Here is an 18,774-nt window from a genome sequence, read left to right on the forward strand (position 1 = left end):
CTATTAACCCTTTGATTGCCTTTAGTTTTTTAAAAATGTTTTTCCTTGTACTTCAGTCCTATTTGAAAAATGGCTAGGTTTTATATAATGAAAGCTGCTACATGAAATAAATATATTTGAAGTGTTCTAAAGAAAACCAATTTTGTTTCTATACAAAGATGAGAAACAAATGGAAGTTACAAATATAAAGGTTTTCATCTCAAACACAAATAGGTACTGGAATAAACTACAACGTATTTTCTCAAGATACTGAAGCTACCTCAGGAAATGTCTGGCTGGCTCTGCAATACTGAGTGAACTTGGTAGCCAGACTGATTATTTGATTAACTGCACTACTACTTTCCAATGGGCTGAGCTGAAGCAGCTTTTTCATTTCAGAAGTATTGCTTGTTTGGCTATAGCACAACAGTGATCTTGATACTTAATATCTTAGATCTTTTATTCCTGATTTGGCATACCAAAAACTCCAGGGAATTTTTTACAAAGGAACCTCTCGGGGTTTTTTAGAGTACAAAAATACTTGGCAACTGATCAGATTAAAGATGTAATGTTACAAAGGTTTGGTTTTGAAATTTTGGATGGGCTTAATTTTTATGAAAGCAGACTGATGAGAATTAAAAAAAATATGCAGAAGTACACACAGTTCTGCAGCTGTAAAATCTTGCCTTGCAAAATCTAGTTCTGTGCCCATTTGTACACCTTATGGAACAGAGAGCAATAGGTGCTCCAGTTACTGGGGTGTCTGAGTTTATTCCACTATATCACCTATAATTTTTAGTCAATTTCTTGCATAGTTGGGGATTCCTGACAAATTGTTTTTGATTGGTTACCTGGTGTTTTAGATCTATTTTACTGATCAAGATAAAGAAGAAAAGAGGTGCAATCACTGTGCAGGGGCAGGGTAAGATATGCTGGTGGATACAAAAAAAGCATATATCAAAGCAACTGCGCAAAAGTTGTTACATATTGACAAAGGACGTTCATATTTAAAAATATCTCATATTTAATATTTCAACATAATGCAATTTCTCTGTGCAAAAGCAAGAGGAACAAGAAGAGTTGATTCTGCACTGTTAGTCAAAACTCAGGAGTGCCTGTACTATGTCTGGAGCAAACAAACTTCTAATATTCAGTCGAAACAATGTGCTGTGTCTCCATTTCACCTGCTTGATTTCACCTGCTTGTCTTCAATTCTGTTTTTTTTTTTTGTTTGTTTGTTTGTTTTTTTTTTTTTTACAGAATGCAGGTTATATAAGACTTCTCTTTTCCTCATTTGAAAATAGATTAATAAAATTTTTGCCTCTGTTAACAATTTTTAGACTGAACAGAGTGAACAGGTAACTGTGGTAAATGCAGTGCACTAGTTCTGGTTAGAAAGCCAGCCCATCTACAAACACAAAAAAAAGCAATTTCCTAGTGCACATTTCCAATATCTAATTTCTCAGTGACACATCATACCTTTATTATAGAAGGCTGGGAAAACTTTCACTAGGTGTTTGTCCATAAAATGCAGCAAGATCAGCAGCGCCATGCTGCCAGCAGTTGAAAATAAGGGATCTAACCAGGGGACACATAACAACACACAACTAGCCAGGATGGATGCTTTATGAGTATCCATAAAGTGAGATTATCCAACAGCTTAGTCTTCCTGGGTTCTGCTGCTGCATGTCTAGGCAAATTGACTTTAAATCTACCTTAACCTTTCATCTTTTCTGAGCTATGCCAGTCCATATTGGCTGGAAAGAAAAAATTTAAGAGTTGGAAAATTATAATACACTTTGGGCAAAGTTTGAAATACAGTATAAATTCTGTTACTAAAAAATGTGACTTTTGTTGGTTAAGCTTATCTTTTTCTGACACAGACATTATTAATTTTGCAAATATTTTATACTCCCATTGCAGACTCTAGCACATTTATTCTAGAGGTCCTAGAATGCAAACTTTCTTTAGTACTGCACTGTCTCTCTAACATTTCAACAATGCAGGAATGCTTAGAAAAATAACATTCAAAGATTACAACAAACATACTGTATTCTGCCCAGACATCCTTCACTTTTGCTTAAAAATGTTTTGGTTCATCTCCTCAACTATAAAAATAACATTGCCTTCTCCATCTATGAATCTGAAATATATTACTAGAAACACACATTTCAGTTGCTGTTTGTGAAAAAAAAAAAAATCTTAAAATTCTACCCACAGCTGCTAAAGTGCTTTAGAACTCAATACAAAATGTATGGGTTTCTAAATAAATGAATCAGGAAGAACTGACAATCTGCATGCCAGTACATTCTCATGGGCCTGTGTCTGATCTACTGACTCAGTACTTGCCCAGGCAGAACTGCCATTGAAGTCAACTGTGAAACACTCGTCTTCATTTCAGTTAAATGACATCTATAATTGTGCATTCTCACTGATTTCTGTGGCAGGTTTGCCTTAGGATTGTGTGTATTTAGTCATGCCCTCAAGATTTGACCAATAAATTGCATTTCAAATATAAACTGTCTAACAGACACCAAAATATCTTCACTATCCTTGAAAGCAAGTAAGAAGGAAATAATATGTAACCTAATGTTTATATGTATAGATTTTATACTATAGGAAATGTAGCATATTTCTCACACCAAGTCAGTAACATGGCAACTGTAGAATAAGGGCAGAAGGATGATAAAGAAAGATTTTTCAAAAGATCTATGTAAATGTCTGATGTGCCAGCCATTAATAGTTTTTGCTTCTATTTTTGATTCAGGATGTCTGAACAATTCCATATTAAAATCAACTCACCAAATTCTTGGTCTCACAATTGCCTGCTAGCCCCCAGCAACATGCATTTTTCCTTCTGTTCTAAATGCTGCTTGCATTTGTGTTACAAAAATGAAGATAACTATGAGTAAAAATAACATTACCATAAAAATTCCAGATCAAGCCACATTATTGATTGCATGGGAGTTGCTGCTAGACCAGCTTGTACTCTCAGAGGCCTTTTCTTTTACTTAAATAGTTGCTGAGATATACAGAAAAAAAAACCACCAGTTTTCCACATTTTCCAGAAAAAAAAAATTCAAAATTAGAATATTTATCTCAGTGGCAAAACCAAAGCATCCTGAAGCAACAGCATTGTGCCTGACCCATTCTTTCACGTTTGGAGACTAAATTGACTCAGAAGCTGAGAAAAAAATGAGACTTTACAGACTGGAGAAACCTTTAACTTTGGCACAACTGGACACAGACAAAACTCCATTCAACTACCAATTGCATGATTAATCGACAGCATTCTGTTATTTATTCTCTGATTATGTGAGAAAACTACATGTCTGGCATCAAAAGAATGGTCTTACTTCTTTAGCAATATATGTATTTCTTTAATAAGATTTGTGTATTATGTAAGATAAAGCTACTCCTCCCAGGCTTTTTAAAAAACCAAGAAAACCAGCTGTCTTTTTTGGGAGTTTTCCAGTCTTATGGATTTAAAGGGCTAATTTCAGTCCTACATAAATAAGGAGAACTTCCACTGATTCGAATTTCATAGTCATCTAAAACCAAACCTAGGGCTTGGTTCACAAATTTTTTTTTTCTGTCATTCATCATCAAAATAATAACCATCTGAAGGTGACAGAGTGGGATATTTTATTTCTCTCATTTTTACAAAATCTTATTACACAACACCACTTTTTAGGGTATTTCTGGATCACCTTTCTTCCTAACAGAAAATTGCAAAGCAGATGATTGACATTGGTATCTCAGTCTCAAGCCTTTTTTGCGAGGTATTTATTTTTTGTTCCATTTTCTCTCCTCCTCTATTTTCCTTACCTAAAGACTCAAGAACTCTTGTAATAATTTGTTGTAAAAACAATGATGAGTAAAGAATGATGCGATACATAATAGTTCTGGAAATGCAGCCTCTCTAGAGTTATGTCTTCTAGGGAAATACACATACATACATTTGCTAGCAATTTTTACTTCATATTCATGTTATTATCATGAGATAATAAGATAAGGCTGGATGAGGCTCTAAGGAAGCTCATCAAGATGAAGATGTCCCTGCTCATTACAGAGGGCTTGGACTAGATTACCTTTGAAGATCCCTTCTAACCCAAACTATTCTATGATTTTATGATTCTGTGATCATGCCGTTATCATCATCATCATCCTATGGAAAAAAAAAACAAAACTTCAGACATTCAATATTCACATCATTAGCAGAACAAACAAGAAAAATAGATGCCCTATTTCTCAATACAAAAGGGTTGCTGAAAGATGCGTTGTATATAAATAGATTCTTTAAATGACCACATACATCTAGCTTAAAAAAACCTCAGTAGCTGAGAGCATCTCTGGCACTGCTCCCACAGTCCGGCAACATTAGTAGAGTTAATCTTGCCTGGCCCAATGCCTGTGTTCAACTCTCCCCAAAGTAAGAAAAACTGAATAATTTTAAGAATGCTAATGAAAAAATATGCAATGAAATCCCTGTTTTTAGAATTGGAATAAGTAAAAGTAATAGTGGTACACAGCTTTAATAATACAGGACACGGGAATGTTCAGGCACAGAACACAGCACCCCAAAAGAGTCTTATTTCATCTTAACAATATATTTTTGATGCAGAGCTTCTGCTTAAATCACTGCAGGAGAAAAAGCTCACCATTTCTTCAAAGCAAAATCCTGCTTGCATGTGTTTCTGATTGATATAATAACTGGAGAAATAAAAGATTGACCTTTTTCAATTGAACAGAAACTGCAACAGCTCATCAATGTAATTGTGTCAGCTGCAGAGCTTATTTTTCAGTTAATGACACCTATAATCAGTTTTCAGAAGAGGTGCAGGATTTAATACGTGCTAGTTAGCATTATTATAGACAGATTGAAGAAGCATGTGAAGACTTCCAGGAGCGCCCAGGAGTTTATCAACATCAAAATGTGCAGTATAACAGCTCTTCCATTCAGGTTGTAAGACACACATGGAAAGATGAGGCTTGAGTGTCCACTTTGGAAAACCGTGAACAGTTAGAGTGACAGGAAATAAAATGTTTAATGATCCAACCTATTATAATGATTTCCTGTTAATAGACTTTGGTTTGCTAATTATTCTTTTGGCCAACTTTCCATCCTAAGAGTGTAAACAGCAACTTCCTGAAACAGCTGCGGAAATAAACCACCAGAAAATGGCCAGAAGCTATTTATTACTAAATCCAATACAGGCGTTACATGTGCTACTGACAGTATATTTTACATATCAACACTGGTAATAAAATGTTCCATGTAAGTACACGCATGGTACTTGCAACAGTGTATCTGTGATGAATTAATGAGCATTTATTAATTCTATTTTATATACCAACTATAAAAGCACTGTGTTCAAGCAGCAAATTCTATACTGTGTCTTTACTGCTGTTGTGGGGACAGAGTTTCAACAGGCAGCAATATAGAGCAACCTTCAGATGGCTGTGAAACATGGAATGAAAAGAGAACAAAACTTGCCAACCTCAGGGGGTTTAATGAAAAAACACCCTTGAAATGACTCTCCTTGTCAGATGAATCTGATTGAATTTACTACTTAGTTGCCCATAAACTGATGCCTTTATCTAACAGAAATGTGCCTGTGCTTAGCAGGCACTATCTGAATACATATAAACACAGATGCATGATTATTTTATGGTGTGTAACTTCAGCAGAATTCTCTATGTAAGCATAAATGTGAAGAACTGATGGGGCTCATCAGTAGCTTTAGATGGAGGCTAGACATAATGACAAGCATCTTCGAGGGCATAAGGCAGAACCTCTAAATATGGCTCATTGACACTGGGGGACAGTGAACCAAACACATTCTTGTGTTCCTCTCCTACAGCTTCTATCTCTCCCTGCCCCACCCTCAAAATTCAACTGTCACAACATATTTTAAAGTCTTGATGATTTGGATGCATTACAAATAATTAAAAGATTGAAGAATAAATGCCCTAGAAACATCATAAACTTTGACATTCTTATAATTGTAACTGTATGACAAATAACCCAGAATTCACCAGAACACCACAGTTGAATTGTGGATGCAAAGTGTCTTTCTCCTAGCTATATCTGAAGGATTATCTAAAAAGCTTTTATTGGAGCTATGTAAACGAGCCATTCCTTTAAAACAAGTGGAAAACAAGGTGATGAATGGAAATAAATGTTAAGGTGAAAAGGAATTTTGTTAAGAGAACAGGTATGATTTTTAGTATTACTCCAAGTACAGAGATGCATATGGAAAAGTTTAGAATTTAAGCATCGGCAAAAAGATTTCATAATAAGCAATGAAAGCAATGTGACTAAGGGAGTGTCCTGATGGCAGACTTGTGAAATACGAACTGAGCCCTCCCTTGGGACATTACACCTCATTGGTACTTGATGAATAAACAGCACTGGTAGTTGGGACACTGGAGAAATATGACCCATCACTATGTTCCTGAGCAAATGTGATTCAATGTGTTACACTCTGCTTTAGGAATAAAAGGAATAAACACTCAGTTTTGTTGTAAAAGCACCCACAGAAAGTCCTTAATGAACTAAAACCCACAAACAAGACCTCAAGGTGAACTTTTCTAAGTCTGATACAGCTTGGATTTGCCAGTCCTGTCTAACTGGCCAACTAATTACCATATATGTACATGAAATCAAGTGGCATTTATTAGGTTCATCAACATGTCTAGGCTGTTTTCAAAATGTGAGCTAGCCCATTCAGTGTCAGACAGTGCACTCCTATCATGACAATGTTCCTCAGAACAACCTCCAGCTGGTTTTAGTTATACAGCTGTAATGATTGGAACAACTCTTACAGGGCCCTGTTAGGATCGAGAAGCTGGCAAACAACTTTCCACTCGCATCCCTTTCCAGGACTGCTCATATGCTGGAATATCATCACCATGACCCTATGAACTCCTTGTTGAGCTGCCCTGAGACACATTTACAGAACACAGCAGTAGTAAGAGGGGTCGGGATTTGAAGCAGGGTCTAGGATTTGGCCTAGTTAGATGTGTGACGTTGCCTATCCCTGTACCAGATGAACAAAAAGGAGTTTTCTTGGAGCATGCAAAGGGTTTATCTGTACCTACTATGTCCCAAGTAGCAGAGCCTTCTGATCTTATTTGAATGAGGACTGAACTTGAAATGCCCATACCTATAACTTCACAAACAGCTCTCACTGGCACAAGGGAAAGACAGCATATACTGAACGGACAGGAAAACAAATGACCTTTATAATCCAAAACCTGTTTTTGACTCTATTGAGTAGCTTAAAACAGTTGCATTTACTTCCTGATTTTTGTATCAAAGTAAAAAGCAAAGAAGGTGATATCACATCATGTCTGCTTCACTTTCAGCTATTTATTTTAATTTGGAAGTATGATCAAAGAATTCCTCTTTGTTTGACAAGTAAACAGTGACATTTCAATCCAGTTATCATATGCATTCCTAAAGGACTCATCAGTGTAAGCATCTAGACTATGCTAACCTGGCATCACAGACATCATCTAATATTGCATTCTCAAAGCTATATTTAAAACACACTCTGAACATTCTAAACTGTGTTATGTACTGGTTGCTACCCCTGCCCTTTTCTAAAGCAATGCCATACATATATGTATATATCTGTGTGAACCCATCCTGAAAATCCGGGCTTTCACAGGGAGGGAAGGGAATCAATTCCCCACATGAATGTGCTATTAACACTGCTGTTCTGTAACCATGTCTCAAAGCAGCTACAAAAAAAAAAAAAAAGCTTGCAGTGTCACAATAGTGCTTATAGTGCTTTTCTCGTGTATAAAACTGTTCTATAGCCGTTACTAGACTCTTCCAGGGTAGCTAGAGAAACTGTGTGGGACACAGGTTATGAAAGGGTCCCCTATGGACACCTCCAAACTGCAAATACTCAACAGGATGAGCAGACATGATCTAGTAAGACATCCAGGAACAACAACCTTGACAGGCCTCATCTGTGGCATTTTCAATATCCACTTACTTGAGGTTGCAGCTCACTCAGCATTATGGTACAATGGCTTTACATGTTCGCTGATGATCAATGTACAAAATTTCTGGTTCGTAATATATTATTAAAGTCAGCAGGGAAGATCACTCTCTCATAACTTGGGCATTGCCATGCTCAGACCATGTTCCAGAGTCACCCATTTCCATTCAGCTCGGGTCACTTTTGTCTGCAGGAAGCTTCCCAAAAGAACTTAAAGATTAATTTAACTTCTGTAGCTCTACCAGCAGTCACAATTCTCAAGTTGAAAGGAACAGCTGTAGAGAGCTGTATCATAAGTTTTGAAAAACCAGAACTGGATGAATTTGGGTTTTGCATTTGGGAGATTCATCACACAAGCTGAGCTAACAGTGAAATAACTTCTCTGTTACTACTACAATAGTGACTTCTGACAAATAAGTGTTTTGTATCTCATGCTATGTCTGGCCCACAGAAGACATGGCTCCGTAACAAACTTAATGTGACATTGTAGTTGAATATATAGCAACTGTTGAGTCTGGAGAGCTCCAGATCACTCATCATTATCTCACTCAAAATGACAGCACATCCAAAAGGCTGCTAGGGCCTTTTATTAGCAGACGTATACAAGGCAATAGTAAATTCAGTTCATTAGTTTACTGTAACTCTCAATACCTATTCTGCACTAACACCAATGGAAGTACAGTGAATAACAATGGAACATAAGAAGTTAAAAATGTCACCTTTGTTTAGTTTCTCATTCTCCTCTTCCATACTCAAGGATGCCAGGAATTACTTACTTCTTGATGAACACTTATTGGAAACTTAGCGAACCTCCAAAGTACAAGGGTTAAACAATAGCTCCACAAGCAGTGGAATTTAATCCTCTTCCTTGATTTCATTTAGCTCCTACCTTATGTTCTTCTCATGCAATTTTTTTGGACCTACACTATACATACACACTCTCAGATCCCCCGTCCTGAAGGCAAACAATGCCTGGCCAGTGAGCAAGCCAAGCAAAACAGAGCTCACAGAGCAGCATCTCTCAGGGTGGACTGTAAGTTAAGACTTCTACCCAGGTAACAATTTCATCAAATGTATAGAAGCTTCATTAAAACATTTTCAACTCATAAATTTTTTTTCACACTAGGCAATACAGCCAAAGTTGGGAAGATAGGGCCAGAGAATAACAAGATAAAGACAGATGATGTGACTGTCTCATTTCCTCAAGAAATCAGGATAAAATACACACAATTAACTGAAACTCTTAGTATTAGAAATCTTTTAAGGAAAACCAAAATGTATCTTTTCAATTAAAATATGGTAATAAACAATTCTTTAGAGAAATCTGTGTTAAAATATTCAGAAAAATGGTATCAGTTAATTTGCTTCAAGGCAACGCCCCCCACCTCCCCTGATTCCCAGAAAGAACATAGTGATTGCTCTAGCTGCAATAATCATTATGTTAAAGAGATAAACATATGTTAAAGAACAGATGAACAATAGTATCTGTAAGGGAAAGTGTAGCTGAACAAATTATGGTCTGGTTTCAAGTCTATAGCATGGTAAAAACTCCAATCTCCAAGCTGTTCCCCACCTCTGTGACTGGTATTCCCTGCATATACAGAGAATTTTCAGCTCTGGGTTCAGGTGTTTGTCCTCCCAGATATCCCACTCACAATCTCCTGTAGAGCACTAACAGGCTCTGAGGAGCCTCTTCTTCACAGAGAATCCCACTGTTCTCCTAAGAGGAAGAAAATGTTTAACTAAATTGCCACTGTGATTTATTTTTAATGTACAAATACTTGCAGTGGCATAATCCAACAGACACAGATGGTAATCTGTCTAATTTGCAGACTAATTAATAGCATATAACAACACACTGTCAAAACAGGGCAACACGAAAATATCAAGTGCAGGTTTCCCTTATCATTGGTTTTATTATTTTACCAAAAACTACATGTAGAATTGTGAATGATTTTAGTTACATTGCACAGAGAAGAAAATTAAGTCAGGACAGATCTCATAGTCTGGCAAAGGAAATACAAGACAGATCCTGACTTATGGAAGAGATGACTGAATTTGTAAAAAATGCTGAAACCTTTGTTATTTGGCCCTCAGCCTTTGGCATAGATGGAGACAGGCATTATACAACTATATTATCACAGAATGCATTCTTACCATGTTAAATCCTCTGAAGTTTTAACTGATATCTTACTTACTGTTGTCTGAGTTCTTACAGTATATACCTGGAGAGTTTGCTACTGTTTTGTAGTAAAATGACTTGTTTACCTGAAGATGTGACTTGGGTTTGTGCTACCTTTCTCAAACCTAAAATTTGATTTGCTAGGTGAATCAACCCCAAATTTGGGATCCAATGTCATTGGTTAGGACCCAAAGACAGTTTTGGTGTTGCTGTGAAGAGAGCAAGATGACAAATAGCCACCAACGGGGATTTTTTTTTCCTTTTGTTTTTTGTTCACCTTATCGCATACAAGTCAAGCTCAGCTCCAGTGAAGAGGATAAAAAATGGCTACCAAGGAAGAAGCAAACTTATTAGAAACAGTCTATTAAATCAACAGTTGGGTAACCCACAGTAGATGTTTTATCTCGGATAACAAGTACATTATTTCAGACTGTCAGTGAGTTCAGGAAATTTTCTTGTTACATTCAGTAACTCAACACCGACAGAGCAGAAGGAGACTCAAGCAACTCCACTGCAATTAGTGTTACTGACCTTCCTCAGATTACTAACATGGAAAAAAAACCCACAAAAGTGATGATGAAGCATGAATGAGCTGTGGAAATCAGGAAATATCCACACCATGAGGCTTCTCTACATTTCTGTGGGTGTGTTTTCCTCTTTGAGCAAAATTAACTTATTCGGGAAGGGAAAATTTCTCACACAGGTTTCTTGTGCTTTGGTTAAATACAGGCATTTCAGACTTGCCTCTCTACCCACATCCATCCATTATTATTGCTGTATGAACAACATCCATACTTTATAAGAGTAAATTTCACAAGTTCAAAAAAATAATAGCCTTTAGCATTCAGGGACACCAGATGTTTCACAGATTTGAAAAAGCACTTTGATAATATCAAAACCAATCAATTCTGTACAAGAAAGCACAGTAAACAGTTTAGAAAACACAAGTCATGGATCAGTATCATGCAAACAGAATCTCTCATTACAAACACCAAAAAGGAGAAAATAAAGAACGTATAGAACAAAAAGTTTTCATTGACCTGATTTGTCAGAGATGTTGGCTGTGACGGGCGTGGTGGAGCAGCTTGTGTTAGCCTTTGCGCTGTCCTTGGAAGAACCAACTTTGGCTTTGTTTTTCGTTGCCTCTAGTGCTTTGACCTTCTTGGCATGTTTACTTCCTTTGTAGTGGGCCTCAGCCTGGCTCTACAAAGGAGAACAAATCAGGCACACTTTTTTCTGTACTTCTGTATAACACAATGGGTGACAAGGCAGAAAAGTGACACTTTCAATAGTAGGCACCATATTATCCCACCTAGAAAATTTTAGTAGCTTTACAGCAAGAGTTTTCTCAGATATAAGCTCTTATATATTCAAACAACAGGATGTTAATGAATGGTATGTGTTTTCAGTAACTCAGAAAAAGAAGCTTTAGGATTACATAAAGCTCTGTCACTCCTAATGTAATTCTTTGCTTCCATGATGCTGAAAGATTTAGAGTGCTATACAAATGTAAACGCATCCAATTGAGAAAGATGATACTCAGTTTCCATGTACTATTCCCTAGCCTTTATCGCTTGTGGTTAGAAAGCTGTACCATGCAGTAACATGACTAAATAATCAATTTTTCCTTCTGTTTGATCTAGTACAAAAACCCAAGTATTTTCATTGTTACACTAACAGCAACTGACACAGGCATTAATGATGATATGACTTCACTATTAGATCAAGTGAGAAGGGTTAAAATGAAGAAACACCATACCTATAAAGTTCAGTTAACCCAAGTAAACCACAGAAAATGAAATACTTATCAGTCTTGATTGTTTTATATATGTATATAGATATTATTTTTTTCTAAAGTGCTTTATGTGTATTCGTCTTGGACTGCCCAAACAGAACAGTAGAAATAGGTAATGAGTTGTAATGTTTATTGCATCTTTGTCTTAAAACTATCTTCAGAAACTAGTTCAGTGTTTTTGAAGTAGCACAGTTAAAACTAGACACAGAAAGGAATGCCCATTTTTTCAACAATTTTGAGTCCCCATTATTGTTCCTGATTCTACATAACCATCTGCCTTGACAAATCAGGCCACTTGTTAGGTGCGGGACTAAGGAACTACATGCTTAATACAAACTCCAGAGCTTGGAAATCTCAGCTGATGAATTTGAATGTTTTCCTTGACTTCTTAATAAACTAATTTACCAAAAATGGATAAGGAACATAATTTTATACAAAACACAGTCTATTTTAATAATGTTATACTATTTAGCTTTGCATTATTAGTATTTCCAAACATAATTTAAAAAAATTATTTCAGACATACAACTAGGTGCCTCTATTGAAGGTTACATATTAACTAAAAAAGTTAATATTGTAGTTTATTTCAAAGTAAAACACTCAGAGAAAGCATGCTTCATGTAACCAGATGACCACACCTTGGCACCTGGCATATAAAAACATCAGTGCAAATAGACTTTCACTATGTCCATGCAAAAACCACATTCTCTCTCTTGAGTTGATTAGGGTTATTTTGTTTAGTTCACTGTGTTAAATGAAGCAAGACAGGAAACAAGTCACATGCTTTTTATAAAAAGCAGCTATAACATCTAAGATGTCTGGATTCCATAATAAGTGCTGCCATAACAAGAAATATCATTTTAAGATCAGCAGAAATAGGCATTACAACATAGCCACCTTGGGGCAGCAGGTAATAAGAGTTTTATCATATGGTAGAGTGTAAGTGAAGAGTAGAAACAGCTGGACCAGAGAACAGACGCTGTGTTGGAGTCCTCACAAAAATTGTATACACAGTTAAAACCGATGGAGAACTGCTGCTAAAATAGAGGAATGAAGTTCGTATACACTGAAGCTTCTGAAGTGATTATACATCCTGTGAAACACAGCGCTCTCCACCTTGAAAGCTCGGTGTATATGACATGTTGTAGCTGCATCTTTTCTAGATTTCAGTAAGCAAGCATTCAGTAAAAAAGGTTGCTAGATAAGTTTTACTTTGAATTCCTTTGAAATTGAGATTTTTTTAAAAGAACACCTTCATTATAAAAACAGTAGTCTACTCATCAATGGCTATTAAACTATTTCTTGATTTTAAAACCTTTGAAATATTAACACGTATACAAACACAAATTAAGGATTATAAAGAAACAACTAAACAGCTATACCACTACTACTACGTGCACTACTTAAAGGGACACTTGTCAACTTCTGGGTTGGACCTCTTCAGTTCTGAATGCGGGCAGAGGCCACAAACAGACCTGTTTGCACCCTGTTATGTCCATGGGCTTACTCAGGCACAGGAGCCTCACCCTGTCTCTCTCCACCCATGCTGGGTTTTGTCCATTTCTCTTAAGCTTTGCTGTTGCTACATGATGCACTAGAAGGAGTGTTTGCCATCAACAAAATTAAATAAACTATTCACATGTTACAGTGTACAAAAGGTCAAAAATTGAGGTGTATATATACCCTTTCTCTTCCCATACTTTTAAGTAACAGCCAGTACAAGATTTTCCACTCAAGCATTCTCAAGTTGATGATGTCCCTTTAAATATTTAAACTCTATGCGCATATGTGTGCTGTTGATAGGATCATATGCTGCCTGAGGCCAAAGCTATAACATAAGAGACATAAGTGCACTCAAGAGAAAGACTTAGTAGGTCAATTCCTTGATAATAAGCCTTTCTGCTGATATTTGCAATAGTAATGCCTGCAATATCAGTAACAACCTACTACAGTCTTTGATTCCTTTCATTCAATCCTCATATAGTGTACATGAGACCTGTTGAGAACAAACAAGCCCAGGTAGAATTAAAATTAAGATTTCCATAAACACAAGCAAAGTCTCATGGAAACGTGGTGAACTGACTCACTTTTAATTTAAGTTTTGTAATTATTATAATATTTTTATTATCAAATTCACAATTGCACATTACAAGGCCAAAAGGTATTGCTATGACCATCTAAGTAGGGCTTCTGAAAACACAAGCCTTTTCCAAAACTGTTTGAACTAGTCCATATTCCTTTGGGGAAAAAAATTGGCCAGCCTTGATTTTAAAACAGCTGGGGATGAAAAAAAATTACCTTTGGTAAATAGTTTCAGTGCTTCAGTTCATCAGCACATAGCATTTCCACCTGGTTCTAAAACAGACTGCAGTCTACTAGCTTGTTATACACATACCGTGACATTTTAAAACAGAATCCCCCTGCTTATTTGAAAATATAGAAAGTCATCAAGTACTGGCCAGTATGATTTAATGAACAGGAAAAGCTTTAAGCTGCAATAGATGTGATATTATATGCCAGAATGCAAAAAATACCTTTGTACGGACAGGCCACACCAAAACAGACAACACAAAAGTGTTTATGTGTTTGCCTGATATTACTTTTTGATCAACAGGATACATATTTTAGGACAGTAAACATATTTCTAAATCTTTAGAAGATCATGGCTTAGCAAAAATCTGTATTTTGAATTTGGTTGCAAATAATGAAGAATATAATTGACAGACAAATAAATATGCAATTTTCTCCCATTATTTTTCAAATTTCATACCTTAAAATGGTGGGAGGATGCTCATCTTGTCTTTAAGCAATCTAGATTTTTAGTTCCATTCACAGTCTTTAAGCATTAATTAAAAAAAAACAAACAACAAACTACCAATCCTTCTATGCTAGAAGGATTAATGCCTTGATTAAAAGAAAGGACAAGTTTTCCTCTCTTAAAAATATATTTAACTGAGACACACAAATTATTAAAAAGCTACATTTTATTGGAAATCTACAGTTAATTGCTACTTGCAACACCAAATTATAATGTTTGGAATCTAAGCAACAGGATGTTAAACTGTGAGACCACATACAATATGTTAGCCTTATATACTAGATTGCATCTACTAAAACATCAACAATGCAAATCTTCACTGTCTACATGTAAACACGCTTGCTAAAATAAATAAGTATAACATTAGCATATTACAGTGCTTAAAATAACCTCAGTAGCTTAACTTTGCATAAACTTAACTATGTGTATATGTATGGATATCTATATATAGAAAGATATAGATAACCAGGAAACATACAGATCATACAGATTCATTGATAGGGGTATTACCTTTAAGGAAATCTTGAAATTCAGGTTAAGACCACAGTATAAAAGATGACAGAAAATTTTCCCTGTCAGGAGCAATGACTGACAGTATATTTGAACTCAGCACTATTCATTTTGACAGCTCACAAGTGACTGAGTTTTACAATCTATTTGGTGTGTGAATGACTAATTAACTGAATTTATTACTACACAAAGAGACGAAATATGAACCTACCAGATCCCTTCAATGACAGCCTGATGCAAGGTTTGACTAAGTCTAATGATTCAGTGTGTATGTGTGTAAGACCAAGATTTTTTTCCAGCTTTCTTGAGGATCAGCTGAAGTAGCCCTTGAGCTGAATGCTTAAATCTGCTACCACATTATCCATATGGTCTTAAATATATTATTGTCTTAAAAATATTTAGATCAGTATGACATTAGGAAAGAGAAATACAGAAATAAAGGAGGACTCTGAAGTGTCCCCGTGGGAAGTCCAGGTTCATGCCTTCAGCTCTGCAAGACCAGTGAGCACCACAACTCAATAGAACTGAACATGGTGACTTGTAGCTCCTACTTCTTCCTGCTGCTGCTTCTTTTTAAAGGAGGAATTGTAGCCTGGATCAGAAGCCTTCTCAACAGCAATTTTACCTCAAAAGCTGTGTTCATTTGGTGTCAATGTAATGGTAAACTCCAATGAAAAATGTTTTGCTGAAAATACCACAAAAGCTTCTGCCAATAACAATTCAACAACATAGACAATTTACAACTGGAAGAGTTAACAGATCTGTAATAATGCTGAAAACTTCTATTCTGCTCTGCAGTATCTGCAAAGATAAAATCTTCCAGCATATCACAAAAAGTTTTACATAATTTTAAGCTAAAAAAAAAAAAAAAATCTAACATGTCCTAAATACAGTCATAACACACAGTGAGGAAAGACCATCTTTCAACACCTGTGTACCTGCCCACTTTTACACATCAAGCTGAAACCAGTTCCAGGGGGCCCACCATTAATACAGAATTTCCTTATTTTGATAATTATTTCAGAATACTTACAACATCCTTATAATATTCAGGTCTTTATCCTGAATTATCAATAGCTTGAATTACCCACACTCATTTTGAAATCTATAGAATTTGTCTGAAAGAAATAAATAAGGTCTAAGTAGTGCTGGAAGATAAGTGATAGTGTTCTATGGATGGATCTAAACAAAGCTGTGACATCCAGAATTCCTGTTAACTACAGAATTCCATCGTAGCTACATATTCTCAAGTGAAAAACAAAATAATTGTTTTTGCAGGTAAAGCTCTTAGTGTTGAAGCGGCCAGGTTAAGCATAATTGCATTAGATTAGGCAATTAGGAGAAGTGGTTTAATGAAGTGTGAGCAGCATCCCTATGAGAGCTCTCCTGATGTGGCTGCAATGGCAGAGGGCCTGTTAGAAAAGGCATCTACTGTGCAGGATTGGAGGAGTACAAAGGTATTGATATCCATAACATATGGTTATCTTAATTCACATCAGGTCCTAAACTATAAAGCTCCCTTTCTTAAAATAGTAAGAGGTATACCAAATGTTCGATCACATAGGTTACCTGCTAGAACCATATTGTAAGAGTATGCATATTAATGTGAGGAGTATTTAAATTAAGAAGAATTTAGATTAGAATAATAACTTTAATAAAAATTACATTAAGCAATAAATTAGGAAGTGGTGTTGAAAAATTTAGTATTATCTCATTTAATATTAATAATAGATGTAACTGAAAAAGTCTGCAAAACTGAAGTGTTCATACATCTGTTATACCAAAGCTATACATTATTTTTTCAATTCTGTTCTCAATGGATTTCTGAAACCTAATTGCTCCAATTAGTAAGGTAGATTAGTGTTGAAAAGGACATAGAAAAATCCAACAGCTGTTAAGATCAGCCATGCTATGAGTAGTAAACTCATATTTTAAATACCTAACCAAATTTAGTTAAAAGCTCTGTTAAATAGCTGTTATTTGAAGAGAATTTTCAGCATGTTAAAACCCTGTACTCTATAATCACGCAGTATTTCTGTCATGTCGGAGCTAACAACTTCCATCATTTTGTCAGTTCTGTCTACAAAACAGAAAATTACCTTCACGAGTCCCTGAGATTTATGGTTTTAATTACCTCCTATCTGCTTCACTATCCTCCATATCCAAAGAATCAATATAAATAGTCTTATTTATAGGGAAAATGTAAAACATTTGACAAAAGACTGACAATTCTGTACATTTTCATTTGATGCTATTGATTATGGTGTGTGTTATTTTTTTGACAGCATGAGGGATCCATGCAAATCTGCAAAGTTAACATTAGGTAATACTTGCCTAAACTTCAAAAATTTGCCTTCTGGCTTTTTAAAAAGATGATCACTATCATTACATAATTTTTATTAGCTATAAATGCACTCAACAATAAGATGACCTTCAGCATCTCTTAGTGCCCAACTGCTACGGCTGCTTTTTCTGATCTGCCTATAAGGTGTTTTTTCTTGATTTCCGAGTCTTTGAGAGTGACACCACAAGGCAGTACTGACTTGCAGTCATCACTCACAGAGCAAAACAACACGAGTTTATTTCAATCAAGTGACAAACTATTAACAAAATAGTGCCCACCAGGCTGTATCACAGCCAAAGACAAGCAAGTGCAGACAGGGAGCAGATACTTCTTTCAGATGTGATTAAGAGATGACAAACTGTTTTCAAAACAACACCAACACAAACAAACAAATTAAAAACAAACAAAAAACAAACACCAAAACAACAACAACAAAACCAAACAAACACTGCCAAAGAACAAAAAAAAAAACAAATAACAAAAACCCGTGTAGGTTTCTGCCATAACATATCAGTGACTCTGGAGTACAAAGAGGTCTGGCTGCTGAGGAAAGGGACTGGATTAGCATTGACACTATTGTGTCCAAAAACTCTGTGAACTGTCAGTACAAATAAGGAGAGAGAAGAGCAGACAGAAGTTACTTGAACATAAGGCGATGATCCATAGATATGGAGAAAAAAAACAATTCTGGGGAAGCCAAATAGGTATCCTTCCAACTGCAACTCAATTCTCTCTTACGGCTGCAAGCTACAGTATCAGACACCATAACAGAGTATAATAGACATCTCAGGGACAGCCTGGCCAAAGCTCCACAGCTGCTGGAGGGACTTACTGCCACACCAGCAGCTGCAGGAGATGCTGCAGATTCATCTGGTGGCCAGAAGGAAGGAGAAAGAATGAGCCAAGACTAGGCAGAAAAGGAATCTATGTGGGATAAAAAACAAATGCTTTTTCTCTTGCTTTGTTGCTATCAGACCCTCTTACAGGTATCATAAAGATTCAGCAAGCTCAATCTGCTTTTTGTTTCTGCTAGAATGTCTGTAATATAAATAATATCAACAAGTGAGACCTACATAATTAATATGAAAACTTATTTAGCAATGCTTATCTATAGTCCACATAGACATACCA

At 36.0% G+C, this 18,774-nt stretch overlaps 1 protein-coding gene across 11 annotated transcripts in view; it reads right to left on the reverse strand.

The window, feature by feature from the left end:
* The window catches only part of ZNF385B (zinc finger protein 385B), a 152,656-nt gene that overhangs the window by 13,428 nt on the left and 120,454 nt on the right, over positions 1-18,774 (reverse strand). For all 11 annotated transcript variants that reach the window (XM_065068878.1, XM_065068879.1, XM_021289826.2 and 8 more), the window contains one exon: positions 11,217-11,379. In XM_065068878.1, the coding sequence (XP_064924950.1) occupies positions 11,217-11,379 (163 nt within the window). The remainder of the gene's footprint in view (positions 1-11,216; positions 11,380-18,774) is intronic.

The sequence above is a fragment of the Columba livia genome, chromosome 7 (genome assembly GCF_036013475.1).
Source record: "Columba livia isolate bColLiv1 breed racing homer chromosome 7, bColLiv1.pat.W.v2, whole genome shotgun sequence".
NCBI classification, from domain to species: domain Eukaryota; kingdom Metazoa; phylum Chordata; class Aves; order Columbiformes; family Columbidae; genus Columba; species Columba livia.